Source organism: Elephas maximus, chromosome 1 (assembly GCF_024166365.1).
Source record: "Elephas maximus indicus isolate mEleMax1 chromosome 1, mEleMax1 primary haplotype, whole genome shotgun sequence".
Lineage (NCBI taxonomy): Eukaryota > Metazoa > Chordata > Mammalia > Proboscidea > Elephantidae > Elephas > Elephas maximus.
In genome coordinates, this window is record NC_064819.1 from 153,557,224 (window position 1) to 153,578,790 (window position 21,567).

The 21,567-nt window shown below is 36.2% G+C and overlaps 1 protein-coding gene across 4 annotated transcripts in view; it reads left to right on the forward strand.

The window, feature by feature from the left end:
* The window catches only part of CASP8AP2 (caspase 8 associated protein 2), a 46,563-nt gene that overhangs the window by 16,532 nt on the left and 8,464 nt on the right, over nt 1–21,567 (forward strand). For all 4 annotated transcript variants that reach the window (XM_049897307.1, XM_049897322.1, XM_049897332.1 and 1 more), the window contains exons 2-7: nt 4,532–4,614; nt 8,247–8,312; nt 8,948–9,048; nt 9,517–9,591; nt 10,457–10,572; nt 19,103–21,315. In XM_049897307.1, coding sequence (XP_049753264.1) covers nt 4,560–4,614; nt 8,247–8,312; nt 8,948–9,048; nt 9,517–9,591; nt 10,457–10,572; nt 19,103–21,315 — 2,626 coding nt within the window. In that variant the 5' untranslated portion in view covers nt 4,532–4,559. The remainder of the gene's footprint in view (nt 1–4,531; nt 4,615–8,246; nt 8,313–8,947; nt 9,049–9,516; nt 9,592–10,456; nt 10,573–19,102; nt 21,316–21,567) is intronic.

Consider the following 21,567-nt stretch of genomic DNA (forward strand, 5'->3'; position numbering starts at 1 on the left):
GAGACTACCTCAAGAATGGATTTGACACATTGAACACTAATGACCGAAGACCAAACGAGTTGTGGAATGTCATCATGGACCTCATACATGAAACAAGAGATCATTAAAAAGACAGGAAGAAAGAAAAGACCAAAATAGATGTCAGAATAGACTCTGAAACTTGCTCTTGAATGTTGAGTAGCTAATACAAAAGAAAGAAATGATAAAGTAAAAGAGCCGAACAGAAGATTTCAAAAGGAGGCATGAGAAGACCAAGTATTTTAATGAAAGGTGCAAAGACCTGGAGTTAAAAAACCAAAAGAGAAGAATATGCTTGGCATTTCTCAAGCTGAGAGAGCTAAAGAAAAAAATTGAAGCCTTGAGTTGCAATATTGAAGGATTCTAAGGGGAAAATATTGAAAGATGTAGGAAGCATCAAAAGAAGATGGAAGAAATACACAGAGTCACTATACCAAAAAGAATTGGTTGACATTCAGCCATTTCAGGAGGTTGCATATGATCAAGAACTGATGGTACTAAAGGAAGAGGTCCAAACTGGACTGAAGGCATTGGCGAAAAACAAGGCTCCAGGAATTGACAGAATACTAATTGAGATGTTTCAACAAGCAGATGCAGTACTGGAAGTGCAACTCGCCTATATCAAGAAATTTGGAAGGCAACTACCTGGCCAACTGACTGGAAAAAATCTATATTTATGCCTGTTCCCAAGAAAGGTAATTCAACTGAATGTGGAAATTATTGAACAATATCATTAGTATCACATACAAATAAAATTTTGCTGAAGATCATTCAAAAGCAGTTGCAGCAGTACATCTACAGGTAACTACCAGAAATTCAAACTGGATTCAGAAGAGGATATGGAACAAGGGATGTCACTGCTGATGTCAGATGGATCTGGCTGAAAGCAGAGAATACCAGAAGGATGTTTACCTGTGTTTTATTGACTATGCAAGGGCATTTGACTGTGTGGATCATAACAAATTATGGATAACGTTGCAAAGAATGTGAATTCTAGAACACTTAATTGTGCTCATGTGGAACCTGTACATAGACAAAGAGGCAGTCGTTCAGACAAAACAAGGGGATACTGTGTGGTTTAAAGTCAAGAAAGGTGTGTGTCAGGGTTGTATCTTTTCACCATACCTATTCCGTCTGTATGCTAAGGAAATAATCCGAGAAGCTGAACTCTGAAGAATGGCGCACCAGGATTGGAGGAAGACTCATTAACAACCTGCGATATGCAGATGACACAACCCTGCTTGCTGAAAGTGAAGAGGACTTGAGGCACTTACTGATGAATGGTGATCAAAGACTACAGCCTTTAGTATGGATGACATCTCAACATCAAGAAAACAAAAAAACTCACAACTGAGCCGATAAGAAATATCATGATAAACATAGAAAATATTGAAATTGCCAAGGATTTCATTTTGCTTGGATCCATGGAAGCAGCAGTCAAGAAATCAAATGATGTATTGCATTGGACAAATCTGCTGCAAAAAACCTCTTTGAAGTGTTAAAAAGCCAAGATGTTACTTTGAGGACCAAGATGCGTCTTACCCAAGCCATGGTATTTTCGATTGCATCATATGCATGTGAAAGCTGGATGGTGAATAAGGAAGACTGAAGAAAAATTGATGCCTTTGAATTATGCTGTTGGTGAGGAATACTGAAGGTATCATGGACTGCCAGAAGAAGGAACAAATCTGTCCTGGAAGAAGTACAGCCAGATTACTCCTGGAAGCAAGGATGGCGAGACTTTGTCTCACATACTTTGGACATGTTACCAGTAGGGACCAGTCTCTGGTGAAGGACATCATGCTTGGTAAAGGAGATGGTTGTTGAAAAAGAGAAGGAACCTTGATGAGATGGATTGACCCAGTGTTGGCAATGATGGGCTGAGACATGGCAACAATTGTGAGGATGGTGCAGAATCGGGCAGTGTTTTGTTCTGTTGTACATTGGGTCACTATAAGCTGGAACCAAGTCAATGGCACCTAACATAACTAACAGTATCTTGGGGCCTTCTTAGGCGTAAAATAGAACTCTAAATCGTGGACTTAAAGGTGTATTTTTTTCTAGTTGAGTCTGTTTTGGCCGATATCCTGGTTTATTCAGCAAAGATTTACTTTCGTGTATGTGTATTTGGTGCTGGAAATAGAGATTTATAAAACCCGATCCCTGCCTTTAGATTGCCCTTAATCTTAACTGTGCTGTCTAGTACAGTAGCTACTAGCCACATGTGTCTACTGTAATTAAGATTTTAAAGTTGGATCCTCAGTGTGGTAGGCCAAATAATACCTCCCCCTGCCCCATGTCCGTATTCTAATCCGTGAATATATTACCTTACATGGCAAAGGGACTTTTTGGATGTTATCTTCTGAAGGATTTTGAGATGGGAAGATTATCTTGGATTGTCTGGGTAAACTCAGTGTAGTCACAAGGGTCCTCATAAGAAGGAAGCAGGACAAGAGTCCGAAAAGGCAATCTGATGATGGAAGTAGAGGGAGATAGAAGGAAATCTTGTGGTAAAAGCAGAGGTTAAAGAGAGAAGATGCTGTGCTGTTGGCTTTGAAGGCAGACCTACCAGCCAAGCAATGTTGGCAGCCTTTAGAAACTGGAAAAGGCAAGGGAACTGATTCTACCATAAAGCCTCCAGAAGGAAAACAGTCCTGCTGACACCTTGATTTTAGGCTAGTGAGATTACTTAAAAATCTTATTTTGGTAAAATACCTATAACATAAAATTTGCCATTTTAACCATCTTAAGTGTCCCTTTCAGTAACATTAATTACATTCACAGTGTTGTGCAGCCATCTCACCACTGTCCATTTCCAAAACTTTTTCATCATCCCAAATAGAAACTCTATACCCCTTAAACCATATCTGCCATTCTCCCTTCCACCTAGCCCCTAATTAATAGTAATAATTAGATTAACCTCTAATCTACTTTCTGTCTGTATGAATTTACCTCTTTTGGATATTTCATATAAATACAATTATACAATATATATCTTTTTGTGTCTGGTGTATTTCACTTTTTAATAATGTTTTCAAGGTTCATCTGTGTGGTGACATGTATCAGAACTCTGTTTCTCTTTATAGCTGAATAATATTCTATTGTTTGTGTTCGTGTGTGTGTGCGTGTGTGTGTGTATACAGTCATGTGCTGCATAACATCTGTTCTGGCAATGTTGAGTGTATATATGTCCGTGGTTCCATGAGGTTATAATGTTGTTGTTTTTAGGTGCCGTTGAGTTGGTTCTGACTCATAGCAACCCTGTGGACTACAGAACGAAACACTGCCCATTCTTGCGCCATCCTAACAATCGTTGTTATGCTTGAGCCCGTTGTTGCAGCCATTGTGTCAATCCATCTAGTTGAGGGTCTTCCTCTTTTTCGCTGGCCCTCTACTTTACCAAGCATAATGTCCTCCAGGGATTGATCCCTCCTGACAACGTGTCCAAAATATGTGAGGCATAGTCTCGCCATCCTTGCTTCTAAGGAACGTTCTGGTTGTACTTCTTCCAAGACAGATTTGTTGGCTCTTTTGGCCTTCCATGGCATATTCAATATTCTTCATCAACACCATAATTCAAAAGCATCAGTTCTTCTTCAGTCTTCCTTATTCATTGTCCAGCTTTTGCTTGCACATGAGGTGATTGATAACATCGTTGCCTGGGTCAAACAATCCTTAGTCTTCAAGGTGACGTCTTTGCTTTTTAACACTTCAGAGAGGTCTTTTGCAGCTGATTTGCCCAGTGCAATACATCATCTGATTTCTTGACTGCTGCTTCCATGGGTGTTGATTGTGGATCCAAGTAAAATGAAATCCTTGACAACTTCAGTATTTTCTCAGTATATCATGATGTCACTCATTAGTCTGGTTGTGAGGATTTTTTTGTTTTCTTTATGTTGAGGTATAATCCATACTTGTAAATCCATCGGGTTTACAAGGCTATACATTTTTACGGAAGCATACTGCCACATCTTTCTCTTGTGGAGTGGCTGGTGAGTTTGAACCACCAACCTTTTTCTTAGCAACTGAGCCCTTAACCACTGTGCCACCAGGGCTCATACATATATATATATATATATATATGTATTTTTTTTTGAATGAACTGTCCCTGTCCTTTGCCCATGTTTCTATTAGGCCCAAGTGATTTTTTTGTATATGTGTTTCTTGTTAGTATTAATGTATGTGTTTCATGGCAGTGGTGATGTTTCTTGGCTTATTTTAGTACAAAGTTAATTTGTATTTTATTCTATTTTATAAAATCAGCATATTTACTTTTTGACATGGCTTAACCATATTAGCAAGTTTAAGATTTTCTTTTTATAGCTTTGACTTCAGCCTGAAAAATGTTAGGGCATTTTTTTTTGAAACCACAGGTCTACTTTTAAGGATGGTAAGACTGAACTCATTCAGTGTGTTCAAATTTGAAAGCTGCTGTTTAACTTAAAGCTGGGCTTCTGTTCTGAATTGTGAGGTTGATTTTAACTGTGGAATATCTTTTATTCTAATATGTTAGATGGCGACTATCAAAAGGAAATAGGATCATGGCAGCAGATGACGACAATGGTGATGGAACAAGTTTATTCGATGTCTTCTCTGGTAAGAGCTAGTATTTTCAGTCATTTTTCTAAATTTACTTGTTTTTTAATTACAAAATTATTTACTTACTCTTACCAACTTTTTCTCCCATACATAAATGAATTAATCCAACGAAATGCCTGCTACATAGGGAGTGCTTAGGAAACGTGAACTTTTTTGTATGATTTCAAGCCTCTAATTGTATTCAAATTAGGAATTTTGGCAATATAAATGATAATGATATTTATTGTCATATCCAGAAAAATACCAGATAGGTGTTTGTTACTCTTGAAGTTAATACTTCCAGTAAATGCAGTGATGTTTATTGTTATTCAGGGAAATTTTGTTAGAGAGCCACAATGGATGATTAATTTGAAAAAGAAGGAACCAAGACTTACTAGTAAAATAAGTTGATAATGTAGAAATATTTTTAATAATATGTAGAATGTCAGTTTCGAATCCTGCCAGGACAGTTATTTTCTAGTTATTTTTTTCTTAATTATAATTGTGCTGTGACAACCTCATTAAATGTTTTGAGATAATAGAGATGTTTATTGACCAGAATTATGAGTACTTTTTTTTTTTTATGAGTACTGTGCTATGCATTGAAAAAAGCAGATATAAAACAGGCCCAGTAGAATTCTATTTTTGCTTAAAATATGTTTTAAAAATTGATAGATATTAATAGATATGGAAGTGTTTACACCAAATATTGTCATCATAGCCATTCTTAGTAGTGTTATTTGTTATTTGGTGTTATTTAAGTATTTCTGCTTGTATTGATTCAGATTGTTATGCTGCTATGTAGTTACTTTTTAAAGTTTTTTCAAGTAATTTTTTTCATTGAAAAATTCTAGTCCAACAGAAAAACTGATAGTATATTGAATGTCTTTACTTTTCACCTAGATTTACAAACGGTTAAAATTTTATCACTTTTGCAGCTGTATTAATTTTGTTACTCTCATTTGCCTGAAACAGATATTTTCAATTCTACTTATCGCCCTCAAGCCCCTGTCCACATGCATATATTCGTAGAATAGTCACATCCACAGTGTACCTTTTGCATTTTACCACTTAACATGATTTCACAAATTTTTTGATTCTGATAACATTTTTATTATTGTCTTTTATTAAATCTGTTTTGAAATAACTTGAAACTTACAGAAAAGTTGCAAGGATAAGAACATACACAGAACTCTTCACCCAGATTCTTCTACATTTTCCTCTCGTTGACATTTTACCCCATTGGCTTTATCGTTGTACTGTCTCCCTTTGTGTATACACGTACACACACACACAATTTTTTTTCCTGGCTTATTTGAGAATAAGTTACATACGTTATGGCCCTTTAACTCTAAATAATTCAGTGCGTATTTCATGGATGAAGATTTTCTTTTATGTAACTACAGTATAATTATTAATTTCTGTAAATTTAACACTGATACAACTTTTGTTTAATCTGCCACTTGTATTCCAGTTTTGTCAATTAACCCAATAATGTCCTTTACTGATGTGCCTGGATTTAGATCTACTGTTTTAACATTTGATTTCAGTTTTTCTCAATATTTGCATATATTTTAGAATTCCATTTAAATTTATATATTAGCTTTTTTTTTTAATAATTTTTATTGTGCTTTAAGTGAAAGTTTACAAATCAAGTCAGTCTCTCACAGAAGAACCTGTATACACCTTGCTACACACTCCCAATTACTCTCCCCCTAATGAGACAGCCCGATTTCTCCTTCCAGTCTCTCTTTTCATGTCCATTTCCCCAGCCCCTAATCCCCTCCACCCTATCATCTCCCCTCCAGGCAGGAGATGCCAACATAGTCTCAAGTGTCCACCTGATCCAAGAAGCTCACTCCTCACCAGCATCCCTCTTCAACCCATTGTCCAGTCCAATCCATGTCTGAAGAGTTGGCTTCGGGAATGGTTCCTGTCCTGGGCCAACAGAAGGTCTGGGGGCCATGACCACCGGGGTCCTTCTAGACTCAGTCAGACCATTAAGTCTGGTCTTATGAGAATTTGGGGTTTGCATCCCACTGCTCTCCTGCTTCCTCAGGGGTCCTTATATATTAGCTTTTTGGCTCTACTTCTTTGCATTGTGTTTTAATGGATGCTCAAAGGATTGCAATATACTTAACATTTTGTGGTCTACTTAATAGTATTGTACCTTTTTACATAAAATGTAGAATCTCATATGTATGGTTTCATTTATTCTCCATATTGCCCTTTCTGTTGTAGATGACATCTAAGCCGTAAACCCCGCAATACAATGCTATTATTTTTACTTTAAACAGTTCTATATACCTTAAAAAAATTAGAAAAAATTAGTCTTTTATATTTACCATTTCCAGTATTCTTTGTTCTTTCTTGAAGATCTGAGTTTCCTCCTAATATTATTTCCTTTCAGCCTGAAGAACTTCCTTTAGAGTTTTTTATAGTGCACATCTGTTGGTGATAAATTCTTAGTTTTTATTTACTTGAAATGTCCTTATTTTGCCTTCATTCTGTTTTTTTTTTTTTTTTTGTGGTAAATATATAAGTAACAATGTTTGCCGTTTTAACAGTCTTCACAAGGACAGTTCAGTGACATTAAATATACCCGTCATGTTGTTTGGCCATCACCGTTAACCGTTCCTGAATTTTTCCATCACCTTTAACAGAAGCTCAGTGTCCCCTAAGTTGTCTCCATTCTTGAAGGATATTTTCACTGGACATAGCTGTTATAAAATCTTTGTTAATTCCAGCATCTGGGATTTGTTCTTCATTAGGTACTCTTTCCTCTTGATAATGAATTAATGTTTTTCCGTTTCTTCGTGTGTGCGTAATTTTAAATTGTGCTCTGGATATTGTCAATGTTATAGAGACACTAGATTCTGTTTTATTCCTCAGAAGAGTGTTGTTTTTTAATTTTAGCATGTATTTAACTTGGGTGAACTCTGACTTATGTCTCCTTTGCAGTGAATAGCAGCTGAAATCTATTCAATTATTTCAGCTTTAGCTGGGCTTTTTCAAATTCTACCCTTTACTTTTATAGTATTTGGGGGTCACAGAGAGATTTGATCAGAATTTAGAGAATTGTGGCTCTCTGGATTTCCTTTCTCACTTTCTAGTTGCTTTTATCATCCCAAAGACTTTCCTCTGGTTTTTCAAGCTGTTAGAATTGGAAGTTACCATCTGAGTTTTCACTGTTCTGTGTGGCCCCAACTAAAAGCTCTAATAAAGGGGAGGTGGGAACTCACCTGTGCTGTTTTCTTCTTTCAGGTGTTGGCTCCCCTCCAGTTTCTAACTGATTTTCGTTGCTCTCTAGTTCCTCAGATAGCTTTTAAATATTTTGTTTAGAGTTCATAGTTATTATCTGCAGATAATTGGTCTGTTAGAAACTACTTTGCTATTATTAGAAGTGGAACCCCCTCACTAGTATGTTTTTGAGAGTAATTTTTTTAAATGAAAGTAAGGTTTCAATGTTTTAAGTCTGAGGTAATAGCATCATGAATCTATGTACCGAGTATTCTTGTTTATAAGAATGTAGGAAAACTTTTATTTTTTGGGCAAAAGAGAAAGTCTTTTCATGGGCCTTTGAAGTAGAAATGTAAACATTTCTCTAAGTGTATAAAGTCAGTTTTAACTAGTCTTTGCTCTTCTTGCAGCTTCTCCTCTTAATAATGACGAAGGCTCTTTGGACATATATGCTGGGTTGGACAGTGCTGTTTCTGGTAGGTAGATTCTATAAAACAGTTTCATTATGTTTGATTGGACTATTCTAAGTGTATACTATAAGTTACTCTTGGAATAACTTATAGCTTCTGAACAGTTTGCCCATTCTTTGAAGAGATTGAAAATCTTACGCTTAAGTATTTTCTTGCCCAAAGCTTGACCAGTAAAACAAATTCGCCCAGGTTTGTTATTCATCTAGGTCTCAGATTTAATAGGACTGTGTGCAAAATATTTTGTAACATTGAAATATAACCAATGATGGGGTTTATACTATATTACTGCTCATACTGTCGTAGGTTACATGATACTATAAAGTTTGAAAAGGGTAGTTACTATAAATATTTTCAAACGAATCAGTGAGATTGTGATGTGTAGAGTCTAATGACCTATCTAAGTTAGAAACCCTTTTCGAAATCAAATCTTTCAAAGCTTTGAATAAACGTAATTCTCACATCCATCTGGTTTGTTGACACAAATATTTTAGGTAAACTGGTCTTCCAACTCATCTATGAAATCAATATAGATTTGGATAAAATACTGGAGGTGGAGGAATACATAACCCTTTGAGATGGACACAGCATCAAAAAGCATAAAAGGCTTTAATGTAAGGTTTTTTTTTGTTTATTTGTTTTAGACATTGCTTCCAAATCCTGTGTACCATCCAGAAATTGTTTGGATTTATATGAAGAGATCCTGACTGAAGAAGGAACTGCAAAGGAGGCAACATATAATGATGTATATATCTGCTTACTGGACATTGTGTTTTTAAGAACTAACTCTTAGCCTGAAAGAATATTTAAGTCAGTTTCCGCCTTCAGATCTTCTTTTTAAAAGTGTTTTCTAAACGCTTGTCACAATTTCATTGATTAAATTTAAATGCGTTAATATATAAAATCTCAACAGGCAATCAGTGTGATATGTTTTAATCTGTTCATGATTTGTACTCAGTTATATTGTGTGTTGCATAATGTCCTGAGGCTTAAATCAGACAAATTTTTTTCTACTTTATTTGAATTTTAAAGATTGGAGATTGAATGAATGTGAAACTAAACAAAATATGTTATTAAATAGGTCCAACTTTAAAAACCAGTAATCTTACTCAGTACCTGTTTGGACTAGTGGACCTCATCTACTTTTAGTGGAATGATGTGCTAAGAAAATAATTTAGAATGATGATTAAGTTAATCCTTTTATGTTTTACAGTTGCAAGTAGAATATGAAAAATGTCAGCTGCAAATGAAAGAACTGACGAGAAAGTATAAGGAAATACAGACACAGGTGGGATTATAACTTTCAAAATGAAAATTTAATAAAAAATTTTTGTAATAAATACAAATTAAAATATCAAAACATTGGTAGTTTATATGGAAAGTTTTATTACTAAATGAAATAGCAAATATGGCAAAACGTGCCTTATTTCTTGAGTTGATGAAATTGATATAGGAAAACTGCTTGCTTTGTTAAATGACATTGACATAAAAATTTTTTTAGACTTAGACCATTAACAATTAAATAATAGATAATTTATCGGGTTGATGACAAGTGTTTCAAAAGAGAATAATTTGAGAACTAAAGATTTAGAAAGGCCTTTGGGGAAAAAAATGACAATGCCTTCACAGTTTTTGCCACAGTGACTCTTTTTGTGATTATGCTGCAAAAATTCGGAATATCATGACCTGCTGTGATTGATTTTTGTTTTTTGGTAAGATTGTTTCTGTCCCTCCTCATGCCCCCAAAGAATCAGTCAGCCCTACATTCATTCTTTCTTCATCTGAGAATTAGCACACTGTTGGAAGTTTAACTTAAGTTGTTAGATATAATAAAGTTTTGCCATTTTTATTTTGAAGCTAATGAGTTGGGTGAAATTATTTTTCCTGCTGCTTATTTTTTAAAATTTGATCCCTGTTTGAAGTGGTTTTACTTGAATGGCCTTTATTTGATGCCAGTTAGCTTCTCTGAAATTCAACTTTCCCATCTGTAGAATGGGGATAATTGTACTTTTAACGGGGCTTTTTTGAGAATTATAGAAGATAAAATGTGTGAGGCCTCACATTAGTTAGCATTCGATAGTTATTAACTATAATAGTTGTAGTGTTAACAATTCTCTAGATACCTACTTTATTAATATTGTGTGATGCTTTAGAATTTCAGCTTAAAAAGTGAAAATCAGTCTCTTAAGAAGAATATTTCAGCACTTATCAAAACTGCCAGGGTGGAAATAAACCGAAAGGATGAAGAAATCAATAATCTTCACCAAAGGTATAATTGAGGGGTACAGATCTGTTTATAAATTGCATAGGTGTTGGTATGTGGAATATACTTAACCTTGATTGGAAGAAAATGAAAACCATGCGTTTTATTAAATATTTAAGATTTTACTGTGAGTAGGAGTCCTGGGGAAACCCTGGTGGTGTAGCGGTTAAGGGCTGCGGCTGCAAACCAAAGGGTTGGCAGTTAGAATCTGCCAGACACTCCTTGGAAACTCTATGGGACAGTTCTCCTCTGTGCTGTAGGGTCGCTATGAGTTGGAATCGACTCAATGGCACTGGGTTTGTTTTGTTTTTTTTTGGAGGAGTCCTGGTTGCACAGTGGTTAAAAGCTTGGCTGCTAACCAAAAGGTCAGCAGTTCGAATCCACCAGTCACTCCTTGGAAACCCTATGGGGCAGCTCTACTCTGTCCTGTAGGGTCACTATGAGTTGGAATCAATAGCAATGGGTAGTGACTAACATTCTAGTGGTAAATTATAATGATGTATGTATGACATTAATAACCGTGCCACATACCTTTCTGAATATATTCAGTTTCCTAACACAGTGGAATTTTGCTGTAGTACTCTCTACCCCTGAAAAGATGATAGTGTATATGTTATGGGTTCTTGGTCTGTACCAAGAGTATTAAAATGTCAAGAGAGTATCTGTGTTCATTTCCCTTATTCTCATAGAGAAATCTTAAGCTATAAATAGTTAAATTGTATATTTTCCCTCTCACATGGATTTTCTCCATTAATTTCTCTCTCTCCTTTTTTTTTTTTTGGTTGTGGGTTTTATATATATATGAATATGTATGATTTTTTTTCTTTTATTGTGTTCTATAAGTACGAGTTTACAGTGCAAGTTAGTTTCTCATTAAAAAATTTATACACAAATTGTTTTGTGACATTGATTACAATCCATGCAATGTCTCAGCATTCCCACCCTTTCCACCCATGTTCCCCTTGTCTGTTTGTCTGGTTTTCTTGTCCCTTCCTGCCTTCTCATCTTTGCTTTTGGGCGTGTGTTGCCTGTTTGGCCTCATACTTGGCTGAACTAAGAAGCACGTTCCTCATGTTGTGTTTGTTTTATAGGCTTGTTTAATCTTGGGCTGAAAGGTGAACTTCGGAATGGCTTCAGTTCTGAGTTAGCAGGGTTTCTGCGGGCCATAGTGTCAGAAATCAACCATTTCTCTCTGTCTCTACCATCGCCGCCGCTCGAGTTCCATCATCTCTCATCTGAACTGGCAGTAATCTTTGTGCTGCATCAACTGTTGCCCTCTCCAGCCTCTGGTTTGTCTCTTCTCCAGTCTCCGTCAGACCAGCAAGACTGGTCTTTTTAGTGAATTTGAATTTTGTTCTACATTTTTCTCCTGCTCTGTCTAGGATCCTCTATTGTGATCCCTGTCAGAGCAGTCAATGGTGGTAACTGGGTACCATCTAGTCCTTCTGGGCTCAGACTGGTGGAGGCCGTGGTTCATGTGGTCCATTAGGACTTTGGACTGGTATTTTCCTTCTGTCTTTGGTTTTCTTCATTCTCTTTTGTTCTAGATGGGATGGGACCAATAGATGTTTCTTAGATGGCTGGTCACAAGCTTTTAAGATCCTCACCAAAGTAGGATGTAAAACATTTTCTTTATGAACTACGTTATGCCAGTTGACTTAGAAGCTGCCCGAGACCATGGTCCCCAGCCCTTAGTTCCAGTAGTTCGGTCCTTCAGGGTGTTTGGATGTGTCTAGGAAGCTTCTGTGACTTTGCTTTGTTCCAGTTGTGATCACTTGCTGTATATCGTGTGTTGTCTTTTCTTTCACCAAAGTTGTCTAAAAACTAACCAGTTAATGATTTCCCTCCTTTTCCCTCCCTTTCCTCTTAACCATCAAAGTTTTTTTTTTCTTCTTTGTGTAAACCTTTTCTTGTGTTTTTATAATGGTGGTCTCATATGATATTTGTCCTTTCGCTATTGACTTATTTCCCTCAACATAATACCCTCCAGATTCATCCATGTTGTGAGATGTTTCACAGATTGATCATTGTCTTTATCATTGTGTCATATTCTACTGTGGGCTGTATTTTGCTCAGCAAATTTCATGTCTCCTCCTCTTCCTAACCAAACCTTATAGATGTTGTTTAAACTTGTCATCTCCGTTCCCTTTCTTTCCACTCACTCTTGAACCCATTCCAATTTGACTTTTGCCTCTATTGGTCCACCAGAACTGCTGTAACCAATCAATAGTGACTGCCACTAAATCCATCAAATGGTTTTGACTTCTCATTTTAACTTGTCCTGGCATAGTATTTGTCACGGTTGACCCTCCATTCTTGAGATATTCTTTCCCTTTGGCTTTCATGATGTAGCGATTCTTAGTTTTATTTCTGACTTTTATACTTGGCTGTTTTAAGTTGGTGTTCCTTAAAGCTCCAACCTAGGTCCTTTCTCTTCCTGTATCAGTAATTTCTTTTGAGGTAATTTCACTCATGCTAAGTCAGTTCCATTATATGTGGATAACTACTTGACATCTCTACAGTAGAGGTCTTAAAGGTTTCTCAGAGTCACCTCATCCAAAACAGAGTTTATAATCAGACCTCTTCCATCATTCCTTAGCTTAGTGTATTGCCCGTTGTTTATTTAGTTAGTGCAAACTTAGAGATATAGAAGTAGAGTGACCATTTACTTCATCTCCCAAACCAGGACACTTTTGAGAGTAGAAGGGGGCGCTATTAATAATTACACTGAGATTGTTTAGTAGACTGGGGCACACAGTTGCCCTATTGTCATTGACATCCTTGACCACCCCTCTGATCATCACTCAGATACAGTTCATCACCGTGTCTTGCTGGTTTTTATGTCTTTATGATCTTTCAAATCAACCATTTCTCTTTGTCTTTACCATCACTGCTGCTTGAGTCCCATCACCTCCCATCTGGACTGGCAGTATTCTTTGTGCTGCATCCACTCTTGCCCTCTCCAGCCCCTGGTTTGTCTCTTCCTAATATTACAGCCACAGGACACCTTTTCAAAGCACAGTCTGGATATCCACTGTCACAAACACCACCTCATCCCGCTCTTGCTTTCTTATTTATTTTATTGTGCTTTAGATGAAAGTTTACAAGTCAAGGTAATGTCTCATACAAAAATTTATGAACATTGTTCTGTGACATTAGTTCCAATCCCCACCATGTCCCACTCCTGCCTTTTTGATTAAAATACCTCAGTGGCTTCTCATTGTTCTTAGGGAAAAGACTGTAAATCTTAACTTGACCCACAAAGACCTTCACAGTATGGTTCTAAACAACTTTTCAAGCCTTCCCTTCAGTACTATGTTTTCTGGAACTGGCACAGCTGACACAGCTCTGGCATTCTTTCAGTTGCCTGGATGTACCACATGCCCTGCCTTTGCCTGGGCTGTTTCCGTGGCTTTGAATGTACCTCTCCTTTACTTGCTAAATACCTGCTTGTCTTTCAGGTCTCAGCTTAAACGTGCTTTTCACAGTATATTCTAAACATGTATATTTTCCTTGACTATGTCAAATCTCTTTCTTAGCTGCATGTACACTTGTAAATTTTCTAATCATGAAAGGGGTTGTTTGATTAGTGTCTTTCTCTTCCATTAAACTGTAAGCTTCATGGGAGCAAGGACCATGTCTGTGTGTCTTCACCGTTGTATCAAGCACATACCAGTGTCTGGCACATGATATATACTCAGTAAATGATTGAAGAGCGGATGAAAGTGATCCCATGGTGTGGGTTACATGGCATTATAGGGCAAGATTCCACTTCAAGTCTTTTAAAAATAAAGACGGTTGTGTGCACTTAGTAGGAGTCTTGGTGGTGCGGTGGTTAATCGCTTGGCTGCTAACTGAAAGGTCAGCAGTTTGAACCCACCAGCTGCTCCACGGGACAAAGACGTGGCAGTCTGCTTCCATAAATACTTACAGCGTTGGAAACCCTATGGGGCAGTTCTACTCTGTCCTGTAGGGTCACTATGAGTTGCGATTGACTCATGGGCAATAGGGGCATTTACTAGCCTAAATCATTTCCCCCCAGTGTAGCTAGTGTCAGTTTGGTTCCTGGATTGGTGAGAACATTTTTTTATTTATATAGTGTTTTGTATTTTTATTTATATATAAAGTGTTTTTGGGGAGGGGAATGAGGTTCATACAGTGTGAAAACAGAAACTGGGTGAGTAAATAATGGAGGTATGTCATTTGATTATTTGACATGGTTATACGTTATCTAATGTTTTGTCAAATAGTTATACTTTTTTATTGCGAGCTCTATCTAATATTCTTATAGTAAATATTTATCATTTGGTTAAAGCCAAATGATTTATTAAAAATCATTAATAGAAATATTAGAAATAATATTAATATAAGGTGAAAATGTGTGGAAAATTTAAGAGTGTAAATTCTGGAAAATGACTAGTGTGAAGGTATATTTTAAATTTTTGATGGCAATATTTTATTTAGTATGGGACTATACTAAATATGTGTTATGAGCTCTGTGGACTAGAACCTTATCTTAGGAGCTTACAGTTTAATAAATATGATGCACATTACACATACAAGTTCTTATTGAATATGAGTCCTTTCTTGGATAAATGTATTGGAATATCTTCTCCCATTCTTTTTCACTCTGTTTATCTTTTGATGAACAGAAGTTCTTAATTTTAGTGAAAATTTCATTTATTAGGGCTTTTTGTTTCCACCTTTCCCCAGTTATCTCAAAGTTATCTTTTAATAGTTGGTCGTTTAAGTCAGGATCCGTATATGGTCCACCAATTGCCTTAGGTTATGTGTCTCGTAAGTCTCCTTTTGTTCTATAACCAAGCTCCATTTACTTCCTCTCCAACTTTTTGTTCTTTAATGCCAATGATTTGTTGCAAAAATCAGGTCATTTGTCCAGTAGAGTGTCCCACTCTGTGAATTTTGCTGGTTGTTTCCTTGTGTCATTTGACTTGTTCCCCTCTCCCAGGTATTTTCTTGTAAACTGGTAGTTAGAACTAGAGGCTTGATTAGATTTAGGTTTGTGTGTTTGTGTTTTTTAAAGATAAAAGCATTTCATAGCTGATGCTGTGTTCATAGTGCATTTCATCTTGAGGGACATGTCTGATTGACTATAAACTCCTTAAAAAAAATTTAACATTAAAATGATATGCTTGTATACACCTCTGTGTACATGTGTTTCTCTAGAGTAATAGAGGTAGAATTGCCAGATTAAAAGGTATGTGCTTTTAAAATTTTGTTATCCACTGGCAAATTATTCTCCAGAAATGTTGTTCCTGTTCATATCCTCACCAACAGTCATGACAGTTTGTTTTCTCATACCTTGCTCTGTACTGAATAGTAAAAATCTTTTATAAGTCTGAAGAAAAACATTATTTTAAAATTTTGACTTCTCTAATTACTTGTGCAGTTAAGCATCATTTCATATATTTGACGGTTTGTATATATATTTGTTTTTCTGGGAATCGCCTTTTCATAGTCTTTGTTCATTTTTCAGTTGGGTTGTCTTCGTATTGTGACAGTTAGTCCTTTGTTGTAAGATAGTGCAAATTTTTTTTTTAGTCTATCACTTAGAAATGAAACTGAAAATTTGTCTTAGATTATCCACAAATAAATAATTGTTAGTTATAGTCAAATTTTAAAGACTTTTTCTTTTATTTTACATTGTCTGGGTTTTTTGTTTTTTAATATTTTATTGTGTTTTAGGTGAACGTTTACACAGCAAATTATGTTCCTATTTAACAATTTTTATACAGAGCGTTCCATTATATTGGTTATATTTTTTACAATGTGTCAGCATTCCCATTATTTCCATTCTGTTCTGTTTTCATTGATGAGCTTTTCTGCCTCTCCTTGCCTTCTCATCTTTGCTTTTGGGTAAATGTTGACCATTTGTTTTCATATCGTTGTTTGTTTAAGGGAGCGCATTACTCATGGGTGATATTGTTTATTTTATAAGCCAAATCTATTATTTGACTGAAAGGTGACCTTTGAGTATGGCTTCATTTCCAAGTTCAAAGGGTATCTTAGGGCAGTAGTCTCAGGGGTTCCTCTAGTCTGTATAAGTCCAGTTAAGTCTGGTCTGTTTTAGGAATTTGAATTTTGTTGTACGTTTTTCTCCCATTTTATCTGGGACCTTCTATTGTGTCCCTGGTTGGAACGATTGGTAGTGGAAGCTGAGTACCATGTGGTTCTTCTGGTCTCAGGCTAGAAGAGGCCGTGGTTTGTGTGGGCTGTTAGTTCCGTGGATTAGCTTCTTCCCTGAGCCTTTGATTATTACCTTTATTCGCATTTTCTCCAGACAAGTAGAGAACAATAGCTGTATCTTAGATGGCTGCTTGAAGGCTTTTAAGACCCCAGATGCTACTCACCAAACTAGGATATAGAACATTATCTTTATGAACTATGTTATGCCAGTTGACTGAGTTGTCCCACAAGACTATTGTCCTAAGCCTTTTAACCCAGTAAACCAATGCCGTGGGGTGTTTGGATATGTCTAGGAAGTCTTCATAACTGTGCCCCCATGTGCTTTATAATATATGTGAATACATATGCAGCACATACAAGCATCCATACATGCACATGCATGTACTCATATATGCCTTCCTGTACACATGTATGCATACATGTATACCTATGTAATGCCACTCATATTTTTTGGTTTTTATTACTGTTGTTGCAAAGTTGTTTATGTTACAGCATTTACCAAAATTGTCCCTTATTCTTGTGTACTTCTTAGTGTCTTCATTTGCTTTGGTCAAGTTGGGTAGACTTCACCCATATTGGGTATTGCCTTTCCTGTCACCTAAAATAACAAGTGTCTACTATATAGAAAGTGATTCCCCCTTCTGCCTTCCATCACTGGTAACCATCAGAGAACATTGATTTCTGTGTGTTTATCTATTCTTAACTTTTTATAAAAGTGAGATCATACAATATTTGTCCTTTTGTGTTGACTTATTTCATCCAGCATAATGTCCTCCAGATTGATCTGTATTATGTTTTGCAGACTGTTCATTATTCTATATAGTTGAATAGGGTTCCATGTATGTATGTACTACAATTTGTTTATCCATTCACCCATCGTTGGGCACTTATTTCCATCTTTTTGCTATTGTGAATAATGCTGCAATGAACATAGGTGTGTATATGTCTACACGTGTCACCTAGGAGTGAGGTTGCTGGATCATAAAGTATTTCTATTTCTAGCTTTTTGAGGAAGCACCATACCGTTTTCCATAGTTGTTGTACCATTTTACAGTTCTGCCAGCAGTGCATAAGAGTTCCAGTCCCTCTACAACCTCACCAGCATTTGCTGTTTTCTGTTTTTTTTTTTAATCTGAGGTATTTTTTTTTTAAAGTACTTTCTGGATCTTTCCATTTTCCTCTTTTTCCTTTTTAAGTATTGAAAAGTAATTATATCTCTGAACCAGCAACTATTTCTTGCTTGTTCTTTTCCTCTAATTTGTAGGTAATTAGAAGAAAGTAGTAATTTCTCAATACTTTAGCATTCTGTCCAGTAAAATGAACTTAAAACTGGAAAAAATATATGCAGTATAGAATTAGTTACATCTGTTTGCATGGTGGCTTCTGTTCAGGTATGGTCTTAACATGTAAAACAATTTAGATTCTGGGATGGTTATGCCTAGTGTCTTTATTGTACTGTACCAATACCAGTAGGGTTTTAATTATAGCATTAATTAAAATTACCAGTAAAGTACCAGTCATATTACACCTTAATTTTGTCTGACTGAAGTAGGTTTTATTATGAGGTAAACTTAATATATTTTTTAGAAGTTTCTTCAGCTTGTTTATATAAATTTGCTTCTAAGACTATTTCATTTTCTTTGGGTTTTTTTAAATTTTGGAATTCTCTTTGTGTTTAATTTGTAATAGGTTTAAGGGAAATTCAGGGAAGTTATGGAAATTTAGAAAGATGTTGATATTTATATTTTTAAAACAGTAAATACATACCATTTCCCTAGAAGAGAATCACGAATCAATATTCCTATTCCTTTTTGCACAGTATGCACCACTGTGAAATGGTTATTGCTTTGGCTTACCGGGGGATTGTACGTGAAACAGACAACTAGAATGAGGAGTTATGTACAGTTCTACCTCGATTATCTCTGTTGTCCAGCAAGACATCACTTTTACTTGTTTCAGTTGGGCTAGAGTGACTGAGGATGAGAAAGTAATGTAGTCACTCGCTCTAGAAGAAGTGAATATGTGGTTAGTTTGGGAGCTGTGTGCTTATGGTAAAGGAAGTCTATTAGGCAAATGCTTGGACAGAACTGAAAGGTCTTCCAGACTTCTTTGACTCAAAGCAAGTGAAAAAGAGTTTCTCGTTTGGAAAACTGGCCCACTTAGCTGAAAGTTGGTAAATCACTTACTATGTATTGCTTTATACAAAGTAAAATTGGTTTTGCTAAAATTTGTGCATGCCCCCAAATTTTAAAGTATGTCACATGTGAATAAAATTTGGAATATTATTATATACTAACTGTTGGATTTTTGTAATTTTGTTTCTCAATAGATTGTCTGAATTTCCACATTTTCGAAATAATCATAAAACTGCAAGGACATCAGATACAATTAAAACAAAAGATCTTAAATCCAGATCTCCTCATTTGGATGATTGTTCAAAGACTGATCCCAGAGTGAAAAGTGATGTTTCGAGAGATGTGCATCACAGCGCTTCGCTGCCAAACCTGGGAAAAGAAGGAAAATCACATTCTGAAAAAAGGAGCACTTCAGTTTTGCCACCATCGATCGAAAAACATTGTGCCAATGGCAGTTGGTCACGTTCCCATCATCAGGTCGGTGAGGGTAGCTCAAGTGAGGATAATAGAAGAGAGAAAAAAGATACAAGACATAACCAATACAGTGGAGGAACTGATAGAACACGAAAAGACTCTAGTGCTAGCTGTGGTGGTGGTGAACCGAGGAACATAGAGGCTAATCAAAGGCTACAGGGACGTCCTGAGAAATATGGTAAAGGTGAACCAAAAGCTGAAAGCAAAAATTCAAAGTTTAAAAGTAACACAAATTCGGATTATCAAAGTGAACACATTAGCTCTTCCTGGGACAAAGAGATGTCTAGAGAAAAGTCACACATTCGAGTAGAATCTCAAAATGACAAAAGACTGGAAAGACAAAGTGAAAGATCACAAAATATAAATAGAAAAGACTTTAAATCACAGGACAAAGAAGAAAGAAAAGTTGATCAAAAACCAAAATCAGTAGTAAAGGACCAGGATCATCGGAGGAGATCTGAACAAACATTGCTTCCTCATTCCAGGAATGAGATGACAAAATCTTTTCATAATTCAAGTAAATACCATCTGGAAGAGAGAAGAGGAAGGGAAGAATGTAAAAGAGATAGGAATGTAAACAGTCATAGTTTTCAAGATGGAAGATGTTCATCTTTTCTTTCAAGCAGTAGAGCTTACAAACACATTGACTCCAAGGAAGCTGATGGTATACACCAGTGGGAAAATGCACCTTTAAAAGCAGAAAGGCATAGGACTGAAGATAAGAGGAAAAGAGAACAAGAAAGCAAAGAAGAAAATAGGTATATGAGAAATGAAAAAAAAACAGCTACGGAACATTTGCAGAAGGCTTTCAAAGAAACCAAGAAAACCACTACTGATTTAAAGAGACAGAATGAGGCAAAAAATGATAAAAGAGAAATTTCTAAAAGTGAAATTTCTGAAAGAGTGAATGACAAAGAACTTGCAGTTAAAGCTGAGAGTGGTCCAAATGAAACAAAAAACAAAGACTTTAAGTTGAGCTTTATGGAAAAATTGAACTTAACTCTTTCTCCTGCTAAAAAGCAGCCAGTTTCTCAGGATAATCAGCATAAAATAACTGATACTCCCCGATCCAGTGGCATTTGTGATTTGCCGTCCTTGGTGCAGGCTAAAACAGTGACATGTGTTCCATCTGTTGGTGAACATGTCACAGAGGAAAACAAATCAAAGTTACTAGAACCAAAGGATGCTCTTCCAGCAGCATCTGAACTCAGGACCAATATTCCAGAAAGCAAAATGGAAAAAAAAAACAGTTTGTTAGCTAAATCTGTTGAGAATTCTATGCCATGTGATGTGCCACTTTGTGGTACAGAGACTTTCTTTTCAGCACCTGTGGAACTGGACCAAACAGAATCCTTATTTCCATCAACAGAAATGGAAAAAACCATTGATAGTGCAAAGCCTGCTCCCAGGGTAATGGATGTATTACAAACAGTTGTTTCTCAAAACTTTGACTTGGAATTGGATACCAAAAGAAACGATGGTTTAAATTCTTGTGGTATTTCTGAAAGTATGGAAACAAAGATGAATTTTTCAACAAAAATGGCTGAATCCAGCGAGAGCATTTTGCAGCCGTCAGTTGAAGGAGCTAGCATTTTGCCAGCAATCCTGTCAGAAGATGGTAACCCAAAATTAGAGCCTTCTTTTGTTGGCACACCACTTGAGAGTAAGTCTTGTCATATGGAGCCTTGCTTACCTAAAGACACTGTAGAATCTTCATTGCAGAAGGTGGAGTTAATGGACCACAGGATGGAAATTGGTGAAACAAACTCAGTATATCATGATGATGAGAACTCAGTTCTGAGCATTGACCTTAATCACTTGAGACCTATTCCGGAAGCCATCAGTCCTCTGAATAGTCCAGTGAGACCTGTGGCAAAAGTTCTTAGAATAGAAAGCCCATCTCAAGTTCCATTGTACAATAACAGCCATAAAGGTAATAGTTTATATTTTTTTTTATAACTTGTTTTTTTGTGAGAACAGAAAATACATAAGCAAACTGAACTGATACTTTTCCATGTTCTTTCTTAGTAACATAACTAATGGACATACAATTCAGAGCCCATTGTTAACTAGAAACGTACATTGAGCCTTTAGGTAACACGATACAAAAGAGAATAGTGGGACAGGGGGTCTCAAATATTGTTTGCATGCTTTCAGATGCTTTTGTTGTTCAAACGATCATCAA